Raw genomic sequence first — 15541 nt, 5'->3', positions numbered from 1 at the left:
AGAGGGAGACACGTGGAGACACATGGAGACAGATGGAGACACGTGGAGACACATGGAGACACATGGAGACACATGGAGACAGATGGAGACAGATGGAGACACATGGAGACAGAGGGAGACAGATGGAGACACATGGAGACAGATGGAGACAGAGGGAGACAGATGGAGACAGATGGAGACAGATGGAGACACGTGGAGACAGATGGAGACAGAGGGAGACAGATGGAGACACGTGGAGACACGTGGAGACAGAGGGAGACAGATGGAGACAGATGGAGACACATGGAGACAGAGGGAGACAGATGGAGACAGAGGGAGACAGAGGGAGACACATGGAGACACATGGAGACAGATGGAGACAGAGGGAGACAGATGGAGACAGATGGAGACAGATGGAGACAGATGGAGACACGTGGAGACACGTGGAGACAGAGGGAGACAGATGGAGACAGAGGGAGACACGTGGAGACACGTGGAGACAGAGGGAGACAGATGGAGACACATGGAGACAGAGGGAGACAGATGGAGACAGATGGAGACAGAGGGAGACACGTGGAGACAGAGGGAGACACGTGGAGACACATGGAGACACATGGAGACACATGGAGACAGATGGAGACAGATGGAGACAGAGGGAGACAGATGGAGACAGATGGAGACACGTGGAGACACGTGGAGACAGAGGGAGACAGATGGAGACAGAGGGAGACACGTGGAGACACGTGGAGACAGAGGGAGACAGATGGAGACAGATGGAGACACATGGAGACAGAGGGAGACAGATGGAGACAGAGGGAGACACATGGAGACACATGGAGACAGAGGGAGACACATGGAGACAGAGGGAGACAGAGGGAGACACATGGAGACACATGGAGACAGATGGAGACACATGGAGACACATGGAGACACATGGAGACAGATGGAGACACATGGAGACACATGGAGACAGAGGGAGACAGAGGGAGACACGTGGAGACACATGGAGACACATGGAGACAGAGGGAGACACATGGAGACAGATGGAGACAGATGGAGACACATGGAGACACATGGAGACACGTGGAGACAGAGGGAGACAGATGGAGACAGATGGAGACAGAGGGAGACACATGGAGACAGAGGGAGACAGATGGAGACAGATGGAGACACATGGAGACAGAGGGAGACACATGGAGACAGAGGGAGACAGAGGGAGACACATGGAGACACATGGAGACAGATGGAGACACATGGAGACACATGGAGACACATGGAGACACATGGAGACACATGGAGACACATGGAGACAGAGGGAGACAGAGGGAGACACGTGGAGACACATGGAGACACATGGAGACAGAGGGAGACACATGGAGACAGATGGAGACAGATGGAGACACATGGAGACACATGGAGACAGATGGAGACACATGGAGACACATGGAGACACATGGAGACAGAGGGAGACACATGGAGACACATGGAGACACATGGAGACACATGGAGACACATGGAGACAGAGGGAGACAGATGGAGACACGTGGAGACACATGGAGACACATGGAGACACATGGAGACACATGGAGACAGAGGGAGACACGTGGAGACACGTGGAGACAGAGGGACGCTGCAGCTCTGATGCTAAACCCTGATGTGACAGTCAGAGTGAAACAGAACGAGAGACGGACAGACGAGGCTTCATCTGCAGTGACACTGATGGATGGATGGATGGATGGATGGATGGATGGATGGATGGATGGATGGATGGATGGATGGATGGATGGACAGATGGATGAATGGATGGATGGATGGATGGACAGATGGATGGATGGATGGATGGATGGATGGATGGACAGATGGATGGATGGATGGATGGATGGACGGATGAATGAATGGATGAAGTATGGATGGATGAAGGATGGATGGATGGATGGATGGATGGATGGATGGATGGACAGATGGATGGATGCATGGATGAATGAATGGATGAAGTATGGATGGATGAAGGATGGATGGATGGATGGATGGATGGATGGATGGATGGATGGACAGATGGATGGATGGATGGATGGATGAATGGATGGATGAATGAATGAATGGATGAAGTATGGATGGATGAAGGATGGATGGATGGATGGATGGATGGATGGATGGACAGATGGATGGATGAATGGATGGATGGATGGATGTCAGCCCTTCAGCAGGCGTCAAAGGAGCCACAGGTAACAGCTCCACCTAGTGTCTGACATCAGAACAACAGCCACAGACAGCGGCCTATGCTGCTGTTTCCTCAGAGAGTCCACAGGATGGTTCTGTTCTGGTTTCTGTTCTGGTTCTGGTTCTGGTCGGATTCTCTCCTGGTTTCCATGTCTGCATGCTGCTGCTCTTCAGCCGAGATAAAATACCAAATGCTCTGTGCTGGGAACCCTGGGAACTGTCATGTGATTGGCTGAGGAACCAGGAAGTAAACAGGGCGTGCACTCTGGACCTCAGCAGTTCTGGACGGTTCCTCTGGGTTAGAGAGGAGGAAACGTGACTGAGACGTTGATGGAGAGGAACGATTATAGGGAACGTTACTATTAATGATTCAGGTTGATTTTACAGTAAATATATTAACTTATTGCTCCTTTTAACCTGTTTCTCATTAAACTACAGTTCTGTATTAAATGTTTTTCTCTGTCTGATGAAACAGTCATTCTCTTCTTCCCTCTTCTTCTGCAGGATGTTGGCGTGTTGTTGTCCAGCGCTGCAGCCCTGTGGTTATTTCTCTGCTGCATTAGAAGAACTGGTTCAGCTAAACTCTGAGGTTCCTCCTCAGAGGCTGTTTGTAGCGCTACGCTAACCTGTGGGACCGACCCGGTTCTGTTACTGGATTATTCTGGAATTATTCTGTTACTGGATTATTCTGGATCTATTCTATTACTGGATGTCCACATAAGAACGGCAGAAGATGCTCTCCTCTGTGTTTAAGTCATCTGCGGTGATGGAGTTACTGGACCAGCTTCTGCAGAACCTAAAACTCAATCATCAGCTCAGATTTTCAGGTTTAAACGATGAACTTTCTCTAATTTATTTTATATAAACCAGATTATCTTTTAGAGACTGGACTTAACTTTGAAAGCTGCAAAACAAACGTTCTGTAATTATTCACAACTGGAACTGAGAGCAAACTCCAGGAAGCAGGCCGGGCTCTGATTGGTCAGCTGGATCAGACCCGCCCCCATGTGATGAAGCTGCTCGCTATTGGCTGACGCCTCAGACGGACCAACCGTGTGAAATCCTCCTGATGGTGAGGTCACTGGGAGGAGCACATCCACCTGCTGAGGAACCAATCAGCAGCCAGATAACATATGAGCCCTGACCAGTGATTGGCCGGCTCCCCCAGGCTGGAGGTCCCGACCAATCAGGACGGTCCTGGGAAGTAAAGACTCTCGTCTCTCTGCTGAGGTCTGCAGAAGCCCAAACTCCTGTTTCTTTCAGAACCGTCTGGACCTGATGTTTCTTTCAGAACCGTGTGGACCTGATGTGGCTTTCAGAACCGTGTGGACCTGAGGTGGCTTTCAGAACCATCTGGACCTGAGGTGCGGGTCTTACCAGTAGGAGTTGATGATCTTGCAGAACGCCAGCTCGCAGCACATCTTCAGGTTGCTCTGATGCTCGGACAGATCGCTGCCGGAGCAGCGGCTCGGATCCACCTCACAGTTCTCGTCCGACTCGTACAGAGCCTTGATGAACTCACCTGGAGACGCAAACACCCACAGAACCCGTCACTACAGACCCGACCCAGAACAGCAGAACCCAGAAGTTCTGGCAGGTTCTACAGCCACATAATCATTCACAGGAAGTTGGCTCCCTGGTTTAGATTGGAGAGAAATGGCGCTCTACACATCTAGAGGAATCCTACCTGATCTAAATGTTCTATAAATAGACCCTTCACAGAGTTCATTGGCTTCCTGTTAAATCAAGAATAGAATTTAAAATTCTCCTTCTAACGTATAAAGCCCTTAATAATCAAACTCCATCATATATCAGAGCTCTGATTACCCCGTATGTTCCTAACAGAGCACTTCGCTCTCAGACTGCAGGTCTGCTGGTGGTTCCTAGAGTCTCTAAAAGTAGAATGGGAGGCAGATCCTTCAGCTATCAGGCTCCTCTCCTGTGGAACCAACTCCCAGTTTTGGTCCGTGAGGCAGACACCCCGTCTACTTTTAAGACTAATCTTAAAACTTTCCTTTGTGACAAAGCTTCTAGTCAGAGTGGCTCATGTTACCCTGAGCTACCTCTATAGTTATGCTGCTATAGGCTTAGGCTGCTGGAGGACATCAGGGTCTATTTCTCTCTCTCTGCTGAGTTCTCCTACTGCTCTCCAATCTGCATTGTTTGTTATCATTTCAGCTTTTAACTTTTTGTTCTCTGTCATTTTTCTCTTCATAGAAGGTACACCTGGTCTGGTGTTCTGTTAGCTGTGACATCATCAGGGGAGGCAGATTACCCTCTATTACCATCTAACATAGAAAGTACTCCTGGGTCAATGTGAGCTTCTGAGCTTTCTGTGTCTCTGCTCTGTCTTCTCTAACATAGAAAGTACTCCTGGGTCAATGTGAGCTTCTGAGCTTTCTGTGTCTCTGCTCTGTCTTCTCTAACATAGAAAGTACTCCTGGGTCAATGTGAGCTTCTGAGCTTTCTGTGTCTCTGCTCTGTCTTCTCTAACATAGAAAGTACTCCTGGGTCAATGTGAGCTTCTGAGCTTTCTGTGTCTCTGCTCCGTCTTCTCTAAGCCCCAGTGGGTGGAGGCAGATGAGCGTTCACACTGAGCCTGGTTCTGGTTCTGCTGGAGGTTCTCCTCCCTGTTAAAGGGGAGTTTTCCTCTCCACTGTCGCTTCATGCATGCTCAGTATGAGGGATTGCTGCAAAGCCATCAACAATGCAGACGACTGTCCACTGTGGCTCTACGCTCTTTCAGGAGGAGTGAATGCTGCTTGGAGACACTAGAACACAAGTGGGTCTGACCCATTTACGCACGCTGAGGGGAGATGTGGCCAAAAATAGAAATTATCTCAACGGTTCATGTTTGCTCTCAGCTGGAGAATCTATTTTTAGCTCCTCTTTCTTCTAAAAGGACGGTCTGACGGCAGCACACAACAGAAGAACCCGTTAAAGAAACTCGTTAACAGCAGATCTGGTTAACAGAGGAACTCATTTACAGAGGGACTCGTTAACAGAAGAACTTGTTAACAGAAGAACTCGTTAAAAGAAGAACTCGTTAACAGAAGAACTCATGAACAGGGGAACTCGTTAACAGAAGAACTCGTTAACAGAAGAACTCGTTAACAGAGGAACTCGTTAACAGAGGAACTCGTTAACAGAAGAAATCGTTAACAGAAGAACTCGTTAACAGAAGAAATCGTTAACAGAAGAACTCGTTAACAGAAGAACTCGTTAACAGAGGAACTCGTTAACAGAAGAAATCGTTAACAGAAGAACTCGTTAACAGAATAACTCGTTAACAGAAGAACTCGTTAACAGAAGAACTCGTTAACAGAAGAACTCGTTAAGCCCTCCAAGGTGTTTATCCGGTGCTCCAACACTCACCCAGGGCGTCGTGCAGGTACTTCTGCCCCACCAGCTTCAGGTACTCCTCGATGGCCTTGGTGGCCAGCGTGTTCTCCCTGAAGATCAGAACATCGTGGTCGGCGCAGCGGTCCACCTCTGACATCACCAGGTCCGTCAGGAAGTCCTGGACAGGAGAACAAGGAGGTGATTAGTGGACCTCAGACTGGATGAGGTCTTTCCACCAGAACACCGTGGAGTTCTGGACCAGACTGGTCAGCACTGAGATTCCTGAGTACCAGAACCACTGAGAGGCTGAAGGTGTTCCCCAGGGACGACGTCTGAGGCCACTTTGATTCAAACATCAACAACTAATCAGCTGTGTGCCGATGACACTGATGTAGTGGATCAGAACAACTTGTCCAGGTCCATACTGATCCATTTAATCAATAATTTACCTTTAGTAGCTGGAAGGAAGGCTGAGGAAATCTGAAGTCTTAATTTAATGTCTAGGGTGGATTATAGCGATGTTTTCTACTTCCTAGCACTCAACGTTTCCTACGTGTGTTTAATACGGCCTGCTCTGCAGAACCAGAACCAGAACCAGAACCAGACATGGAGAAGCAGCATTTAGTTCCTATGCTCCACTGATCTGGAACAAACTCCCAGAAAACTGGAAAAGTGCTGAAAGCCTGAGTTCCTTTAAATCAAGATTAAACCCAGATTTGTTCAGGATTTTAACTGTTCTAGTTAAACTGTTTTACTGAAACATCATTAGTTCAACTTTGTAGTCCAACTGTTTTTAATGTTTGCTTTTAGTTTCTATTTTCCATGTTTTATTTTGTTTCTACATTTTATTCCTACTTGCTTTTATTCTGTTTTATATTCCTGTATTTTAATCATGTAAAACACTTTGCATCTCTGTACTGAAATATTCTTTATAAATAAATTTGCCTCTGACTGACTAAAGGACCTCCTGACCAGCCTTTATCATGTTATAAACATTTGGTTCACTAAGGAATAAAAACTATACAGTTTATACTCAGAGTTCCTAATCAGTGAAAAAAAACACATTTTATATAAATTCCATAATGAAATTCTGTCTATTTTAGGACTTTAGACGCATCATAAGGAAAATTAAAGCTCTTCTAGAACTGCTCACCTAGATTTACATGTAAAACTGATGGAAATCTCAGAGGTTATGTGGGAAAAATGTGTTTCTTTCATAAATTGTGATTTATTTTTTTACATGTAAACTCCAAAGATTTTCCTATCAACCTTTATTTTTCTCACATCTCACATCTATCTATAACGTAGTGTTTAGCATCAAAGCTTTAAGGAGCCGTGTTTAAACCCGTCTCTACGTTCTAACGGCGGTCTAAGCTCCAGTAGAACCTTCCTGTCTCCAGTCTTCCCTGCAGACGCTGCTCCGCAGCAGCAGGGGGCGCCACACCCAGCCTCAGACAGCATTACCAGCCTTAAGGAGCCGCTGGTTCTGACCTTGGCGCGGCCGGTGCTCTGCAGGATGTGCACCAGGGCGCAGGCCATCTCCTCCTTGTTCCTGACGCTGATGACGGGCTCCAGCACGGAGCACAGCATGCCGTAGTTGTTGGTGACGAACTCGGCGAACTCCTTGTACTGCTCCATGGGCAGGATGGAGATGGTCTGGAAGCGGGACTTGATGCGGATGGAGGGCCCGCCGCCCTTGGCCTTGGCGGCGGTGGGCGTGCTGACCGGGTACCACTTCTCCACGAACTGGCGGCCCGTCACGCCGGCCACCGGGATGTTGACCAGGCCCACGTAGTTGTTCTTGTCCTTCTTCTTCTTCTTGTCGGCGGCGGCGGCGGCGGCGTCGCGGTAGATGTGGACGGTGAGGCTGCGGGTGGCGGGCAGGCCGGCCAGGTCGAAGCACTCGCCCCAGAAGAGGCTGTCGTGGCGCGTCTTGCTGGTGGTGCGGGCGAACAGCACGTCGTCCAGGCACAGCTCGCAGAAGTAGCGCTTCTTGGCCGGCAGGTCCTTGGCCTCGATGATCCACAGCCGCAGCAGGTTCTCCGCCCGCCGGCAGTTATCCTGCAAACACCACAGAGCCGTTAGGGAGCGGGTTCTGCTTCCAGGTTCTGCTTCCAGGCTGGGTTCTGCAGCAGAGGAACCGGCCAGGACCGCTGGGACGCACCGGGTCAGGGCTCTGAGCAGAACCGCCTCCTGGTGGAAGAACCGCTAACAGAACCGTCCTGACTGGACCGCCTGCAGAACCAGGAGGAGCCGACTCATTTAATAAAGTTAAAAACACAACAAATGGACTTTATTCTGAGGAAGAAGACGTTTAGCTTCATATCCAGAAATATTTCTCAGTTCAGAACGTCTGCAGTAGAACTCCAGGATTTATTTTACCGCCCAACAAAGGCCTGTTATGGCTCAGATAACATGCAGGTTAACCTGGTCCACCTCTTAGTAACGAGGAGTCGTTAAGGTCGTTATTGTCCTGGTTTACAGGAATGATGTCATCATCACCTGCATGGAGGTGATGATTGGCTGGAATTAATCCTATAGCTGGATTGTAAGTTTTTCAGAGTTGGAACCTAACAGGCCTTAGTTGGGCGGTAGTATAAATCCTGGAGTTCTACTGCAGACGTTCTGAACTGAGAAATCTTTCTGGATATGAAGCTAAACGTCTTCTAACTCAGAATAAAGTCCAGATGTTTTGTGTTTTTAACTTTATTGTAATAACCTGATGAGTGAGAACCTTCCCCAGCAGGAAGAGCCGACTCATCGGTTCTGGGTCCAGAACCTCACCTTGTTGGGCTGAACGGTTCTCCTCAGGTTCTCCATCCACTTGTCTCGCTCTGCCGCTGAGGTGCAGCTGAAGCACTTGCTGCCTCCGGAGTAGGTCACCTGTCAGGAGAGACGGAACCGCGTTAAGGCTCTGGTACCGGGCCCGGTTCTGGTACCGGCCCGGTTCTGTGGGTCTCACCTCGAAGCAGAACTCCTGGCCCAGGATGCTGCTGTGCAGCGGCTTGATGAAGACGTCCTCCTCCATGCTCAGGTCCAGAGCCTCCACCGCGCTGCCTGGACTCAGCAGAGACTCCTGGGAGCTGGACTCCTTCAGCCTGGGGAGGCCGCGCGGCCTGGGGGGGGGGGGGAGAACCCGGTTAGAACCAGAACCAGAACCACCCCAGAACCAGAACCTCATCAGAACCAGAACCAGAACCACCCCATCAGAGCCTGGACTCAGCAGAGACTCCTGGGAGCTGGACTCCTTCAGCCTGGGGAGGCCGCGCGGCCTGGGGGGGGGGGGGAGAACCCGGTTAGAACCAGAACCAGAACCACCCCAGAACCAGAACCTCATCAGAACCAGAACCAGAACCACCCCATCAGAGCCTGGACTCAGCAGAGACTCCTGGGAGCTGGACTCCTTCAGCTTGGGGAGGCCGCGCGGCCTGGGGGGGGGGGGGCAGAACCCGATCAGAACCAGAACCGCCCCGCATCAGAACCAGAACAGCCCTGACCAGAACCAGAACCACCCCAGATCAGAACCAGAACCACCCGACCTGGATCATACCTGCCCGACCCGGATCACAACCAGAACCGCCCTGGATCAGAACCAGAACCACCTGAACTGGATCAGAACCAGAACCACCCACTGTCCCCCTGCTCCAGCTTCATCCAACGGCGCCAGGCGGCAGAATGTGACACCGGCATTTCAACTACAGACCCGTATCGGGGGGGGAGCGGGGAACGTTTAGCAACCAGGACCAGAACCAGAACCGGGTCCACTGGGGCTGGTTCTGTGACTGCCTGCTCCTCAGTTACATAAACCCAGATCACCAATCAGAACCCCTGCCTCACCATCAGGTGATCGGATCAGCTTCCAGAACCTGGACTGGATCAGACACAGAGCAGGAGAACCGGGTCACCTGGATGGTCCAGATCCGGTCTGGAACCAGAACATCTGAAAGTCACGCCGACAGGTCCTCAGCTCAGAAATGTTTCTGGTCCAAAAGAACCTTGACTCTTCACTGGAAGGACATTTTTCAGAACCAGCAGACGTTCTGGACAGAACCAGAGTCCAAAAAGCTGTTGGTCAGAACCATTTATGTGTTTTTCCTCAGGGATGATTACATCTTAACCCAGTTCTGGACAAACGATCAGAACCATGATCTGAGACACACGGGCCGGGTCGGGCCGGGCCGGGCCGGGCCGGGTCGGGCCGGGTCGGGCCGGGCCGCATTAGAAACCCGATCCGCTCTGCGGCAGCAGGAAGCACTCAGCGCTCTGACCCAGTTCTGCTGCTGATGGGCCCAGAGCAGAGGTCCACCAGAACCTGCCAGTGGTTCTGGTGGACCGGTGTCTGTGTTCGCTGTGAGGTTCTGGGTTCAGGCCCAGATAGGCAGAACACAGTCCTCATGTTTGTGACGGACTCAGAACCGCCGCATCAGAACAGAGGGCTAGAACCGGACCGGGCCTCAGAAGGCCTGGAGTGGAGGGGCTATAAAGACTCATGTTCTGATCCAAACAGCCCGGTTCTTCATGAAAGGTTTGGACTTCAGCCGGTACCAGAACACATTTGGATTTGGATCAGACCGAGTCGGGTCGGCTGTTCAGAACCGAGATGATGTCACTATAAACTCTGCAGCGACACTACAGCCAGAACCGGCCCAGATCAAGAACTGGACCACAGAATGAAAGAATCTGAAGGTTCTGTCCGGTCCAAACCAGTATAAGTCAGCGGTTCTGAGGGTCGGGTCCAGATCCAAATGTTCCACCAGCTACTAAACACAGAGCCGACCCGCTGGTTCTGACACCGAGCATCAGAACTTCACAGCTCCTGACGAGGAAGACGTTTAGCCTGAAGCAGAGAGCCGATTGGCCGGGGACAGAGAGAGCTGATTGGCCGGTGACACAGAGAGCTGATTGGCCGGAGACACAGAGAGCCGATTGGCCGGTGACACAGAGAGCCGATTGGCCGGAGACACAGAGAGCCGATTGGCCGGTGACACAGAGACCTGATTGGCCGGTGACACAGGGAGCTGATTGGCCGGAGACACTGAGAGCTGATTGGCCGGGTCCACTAGGAGTCGGACTCTGGTTCTGAAAGAACCGAAGGAGGTCCGTCTCCCCTGAAGGCGCGGCCATCCACCCTCTGCGGTCAGAACTTCTCTGGTTCTAACGGCAGCAGAACCCGGGTCTACTGCTGGTAAGGTACTGACAGCCTAGAGCTGCTCCACAGAACCCCTGTTCCCACGGTACCGGGCCTGCTGTGAAGGAGGCTGCTACAGCGACCCAACAGAACCCGGTTCTGGTACCACGGACCGTTACAGAGTGCTAGAAATAAAGAAGCAGAGCTTCACAGAGACAACACGGGTTTCAGTATCTTACCCTAAAGCAGTTTACCACGCAGAGAAAGGAATCAAACCAACAACCTGTGGCTCTCTGGGCCGCATGTCCGACCAGAACCAGAACCTTTAAACCGGTTCCATCACAGGAAATAATAAACCTGACGCAGACATAAACTCTGGTTCCTGTGGGTCCGGCTTTAGAACCAACACAGAACTATGGTAAACATTATCAGTACCGGTACCATGTGGTACCTAAGGTCCGGTATGACGACACCAAAAGTTCTGATGAGTTCTGCCACAGCGGTACCTGTCTGCATCAGCGGGCCGGAGCGACGGCAGCCGGAAGCTGGTGTTCCGGTCCAGTTTGGTCTGGCTCTTCGTCCTCTTGATGGAACCTTTGAGACGCTTGCTGAAGAAGCCCTGGAAGAGGAGCAGAACCTGGATCAGAACCTGGGTCAGAACCCGCATCAGAACCTGATCAGAACCTGGAGCAGAACCTGGAGCAGAACCTGGGTCAGAACCCGGAGCAGAACCTGATCAGAACCTGAATCAGAACCTGATCAGAACCCGCATCAGAACCCGCATCAGAACCTGGATCAGAACCTGGGTCAGAACCTGGAGCAGAATCTGGGTCAGAACCTGGAGCAGAACCTGATCAGAACCCGCATCAGAACCCGCATCAGAACCTGGAGCAGAACCTGGGTCAGAACCTGGGTCAGAACCTGGGTCAGAACCTGATCAGAACCCGCATCAGAACCCGCATCAGAACCTGGAGCAGAACCTGGGTCAGAACCTGGGTCAGAACCTGATCAGAACCTGGAGCAGAACCTGATCAGAACCCGCATCAGAACCCGCATCAGAACCCGCATCAGAACCTGGAGCAGAACCTGATCAGAACCTGGATCAGAACCTGATCAGAACCCGCATCAGAACCTGGAGCAGAACCTGATCAGAACCCGGAGCAGAACCTGATCAGAACCCGCATCAGAACCTGCATCAGAACCTGGAGCAGAACCTGATCAGAACCTGGGTCAGAACCTGGAGCAGAACCTGATCAGAACCTGAATCAGAACCTGATCAGAACCTGCATCAGAACCCGCATCAGAACCCGGAGCAGAACCTGATCAGAACCTGGGTCAGAACCTGGAGCAGAACCCGGAGCAGAACCTGATCAGAACCTGGAGCAGAACCTGGGTCAGAACCTGGAGCAGAACCCGCATCAGAACCTGATCAGAACCCGGAGCAGAACCTGATCAGAACCCGCATCAGAAGCCGGAGCAGTACCCGGAGCAGAACCTGGGTCAGAACCTGGAGCAGAACCTGATCAGAACCCGGAGCAGAACCTGATCGGAACCCGGAGCAGAACCTGGATCAGAACCTGAATCAGAACCTGGATCAGAACCAGAGCAGAACCCGGATCAGAGGAGCCCAGTGATGTCCTGTCGGGCCGTTGCCTCTGTCGGCAGCTTCCAGAGGTTCTGGAGGCCATAACAGAATCTTCCTGTATTAGAACTCCCAGGGAGTTCAGAACCAGTCCAGATTTAGCGTCATTCAACCATGACCAGAACCACGGACCTGCAGAACTAGAGCAGGAAGTAATGACAACAGAGAGCTGGGCAGCCGACCCAAACGGATCAGCAGGATGGTTCTGGACCAAGAGTCCGATCATCCAGAACCTTCCCACTGAGCTGTCTGCATCCACTGCAGCATATCTAACTCTGGCTGACAGAAGTGGATCAGAACCAAGCTGTGTTACTCCCCGGCACACAGACTGGACCCGTGCGGTTCTGACTGATGATGATGACTCATCTCCCTGAGCTTCAGCGCCGCCAGCAGAGAACCGGGTCGCGTGGTTCTGCTGACGATCCGACCCGTCTCCCTGCAGCTCGGCTGTCACTACAGAGGCTGGTGCCGAGCGGCCGCGTTTCCTGAGATATTATTACCCTGAACGCATCGGCCCGCCCCTCATCAGAACCAGCACCGCCCCTCATCAGAACCAGCACCGCCCCTCATCAGAACCAGCACCGCCCCTCATCAGAACCAGCACCGCCCCGACTGCTGCTGCCAGGCTCATCAGAACCAGCACCGCCCCTCATCAGAACCAGCACCGCTCCTCCTGCTGCTACCAGGCTCATCAGAACCAGCACCGTCCCGACTGGATCACCACAGGTTCTGATTGCTGAGTAGCTTCAGTTTGTTTCTGCTCTGACAGAACCTAAAAACATGCCTGGAACCGTCTGCCAGGGCCCGACCCAAACTCCGGTTCTGCTTCAGATCCAAATGTCCCACACAGTCCAATCACTGGGCACAGGCAGCTAGAGCAGACTAGAACTGGTGCTGTTCACCAACAGAACCACGGACCCGACTTGGACCGATCCTTTAAAGCAGAGATCTGTGTCCTAAAGGAGCCAAGATGGACCCACAAGGGTGGTTGGGAGGACCTGTAAGGCTCGTACAATGCTACATGCTAAGCTAACGCCACAGGCTAACGCTAGAAGCTAACGGTAGAAGCTAACACCACAAGCTAACACTACAAGCTAACACTACAAGCTAACATTACAACCTAATGACACAAGCTAACGACACAAGCTAACACTACAAGCTAACACTACAAGCTAATGACACAAGCTAACGACACAAGCTAACACTACAAGCTAACAGCAAAAGCTAATGCTATAAGCTAATGACACAAGCTAACACTACAAGCTAACACTACAAGCTAACATTACAACATAACGACACAAGCTAACGACACAAGCTAACACTACAAGCTAACGGCAAAAGCTAATGCTATAAGCTAACGACACAAGCTAATACTATAAGCTAACACCACAAGCTAACTCCAAAAGCTAATGCTATAAGCTAAGGACACAAGCTAATGCTATAAGCTAACACCACAGGCTAACGCTCGCACACTGATAGAGGAACGTAAAAAGGTCAGGAAACCTCCTGGACGACATAAGCTAACACCGTCTGGTCACAACTCAGCATCACAGAGACGGCCTGGTGACCGGGTTCTGCCGCGGTACCAATCACAGCTGGCGGCTAACAGCAATGATATTAACCAACGCTTCTTCTCAAACTCACCGGCACTCTGAAAGGAGAAGAGTTGGGATTGTCGACCGCGATGTTCTTCTCCGAGCCGCCAAGACCAGAAATGCTCCTCCTCCTCGGAGACCGCTCCGAAGACGCTTCTGCAGAGACAGAGAGACAAAGTTCAGCGTAAGCAGGTAGTGCAGCCACCATCAGCTGCAGCATCTCTGGAGGACCACCAGACTGAGGACAGATGGACAGATGGACTGCTCAGAGCTGCTGGTTCCTGAAAGTCCAACACCCAGAGCAGCTCTGCTCCTCCTGCTGGACCCTCAGCCTCTGAGATCAACAAACGGATCTTCTGCTGATGTTTAACCAACCTGGAAACCAGCATTAACGACCTCTTCATTTCTTCAATAAAACAGAGTACTTTAGGTGTAATGATGGTCGCCGTCCTCTTCATTTCTTCAATAAAACAGAGTACTTTAGGTGTAATGATGGTCGCCGTTAGCAACATGCTGCATGGATCCGGTTCAGTGTTCCTGGGTCCTAACCCTAACCAAGGTCCAGCTGGTCTGATGATCTCCTGGTGAATCTCAGACCAGCTGATGTAGACGGTTCCTCTGTCTACGGAGGTCCAGTCTGGCTCAAAGCTTCTCCAGGTCCACATGGACACTCAGAGTCTGGGAGTAAAGAACCGGTCCAGTTCTGGTTGTGCCGGTTCCGCCCAGCAGAAATCCCTCGTTGGACTCCTCAGAGTATTTAGATAAATTAAAACTAATTTTATCCCCAAACCGGAGTTCTCCTCCTAAATCTGGGTCTGAGCTGCAGGACGCTGCATGAAACCGTTTCAAACTGAACGTACGGAGCGACATGGAAGATGAGCAGCCATGAAATGATCCGTCCTGAGCCGACCGGCTGCTGGTGCACCTCCAGGAGGGACCAGCAGGACGGTCCGGTCAGCAGCAGGACGGTCCGGTCAGCAGCAGGACGGTCCGGTCAGCAGCAGGACGGTCCGGTCAGCAGCAGGATGTTTACATGCCGGGGAGCATGACGCGCTGCAGCCAGCGCAGCATGCAGCAGAGAGCCGGATCGGCTTCCAGCTGCAGCAGGACGCCCGCTGCATGCGCTGCATGGGCGCAGCGCTGCAGGGAAGCAAACTTTCATGCACACACACGGACAGCTGATGGAGGAGAAAGAGACGCCACGGCGGTCCCAGACACGGCCGCCATCGCTGCTCTTCGTCCCGGACAGAAGTTCAGGCAGCATGCTGCAGGAAGTACGGCGGCCCGGTCACATGACAGAAACATACCTCGATCGCAGCTGTTCCCCATCATCTGAGGAGAGGACACACACACACAGGGTCAGACGGGATTGGCCGGAGCGGCCGCCGCCTGCCAGCCAATCAGGTTAAGCTGCAGACATCCGTCTTGGTCCCAGCGACAGCCTCCATCCTGCCTCTCCCTCCTCAGCACCGCAGCCTCCTCCTTTCACTCAGCAGCAACTCTAACCCTCCAGGCTTTACCGCATTTATCCAATCAATCCTCCCCCTTCCTCCTCCTCCTCCTCCTCCTCCTCCTCCTGCTGCTGATCAGGTTCCTCTCAGCCTCCTGATGTGGGACGCAGCTCTGGGGGCTGCA

At 51.8% G+C, this 15541-nt stretch overlaps 2 protein-coding genes across 9 annotated transcripts in view; one reads left to right on the top strand and one right to left on the bottom strand.

The window, feature by feature from the left end:
- The window catches only part of LOC105922418 (M1-specific T cell receptor alpha chain-like), a 571536-nt gene that overhangs the window by 109849 nt on the left and 446146 nt on the right, over nt 1–15541 (top strand). The window lies entirely within an intron of this gene.
- Nucleotides 1–15541, bottom strand: part of LOC118556065 (ras GTPase-activating protein nGAP-like) — a 59671-nt gene that overhangs the window by 13287 nt on the left and 30843 nt on the right. For 5 of the 8 annotated variants that reach the window (XM_036132885.1, XM_036132884.1, XM_036132882.1 and 2 more), the window contains 8 exons: nt 13956–14062; nt 11176–11288; nt 8755–8813; nt 8504–8598; nt 8326–8424; nt 7033–7602; nt 5575–5719; nt 3577–3721 (listed from right to left, as the gene is read on the bottom strand). In XM_036132885.1, coding sequence (XP_035988778.1) covers nt 3577–3721; nt 5575–5719; nt 7033–7602; nt 8326–8424; nt 8504–8598; nt 8755–8813; nt 11176–11288; nt 13956–14062 — 1333 coding nt within the window. Of the gene's footprint in view, nt 1–3576; nt 3722–5574; nt 5720–7032; nt 7603–8325; nt 8425–8503; nt 8658–8754; nt 8814–11175; nt 11289–13955; nt 14063–15213; nt 15239–15541 lie in introns of all 8 variants that reach the window. The other 3 variants (XM_036132883.1, XM_036132881.1, XM_036132886.1) reach the window with 2 other exon arrangements.

This window comes from Fundulus heteroclitus, unplaced genomic scaffold, assembly GCF_011125445.2.
Source record: "Fundulus heteroclitus isolate FHET01 unplaced genomic scaffold, MU-UCD_Fhet_4.1 scaffold_56, whole genome shotgun sequence".
NCBI classification, from domain to species: domain Eukaryota; kingdom Metazoa; phylum Chordata; class Actinopteri; order Cyprinodontiformes; family Fundulidae; genus Fundulus; species Fundulus heteroclitus.
Note: the sequence above shows the minus strand (reverse complement) of the source record. Positions and strands in the feature narration are given on the sequence as shown.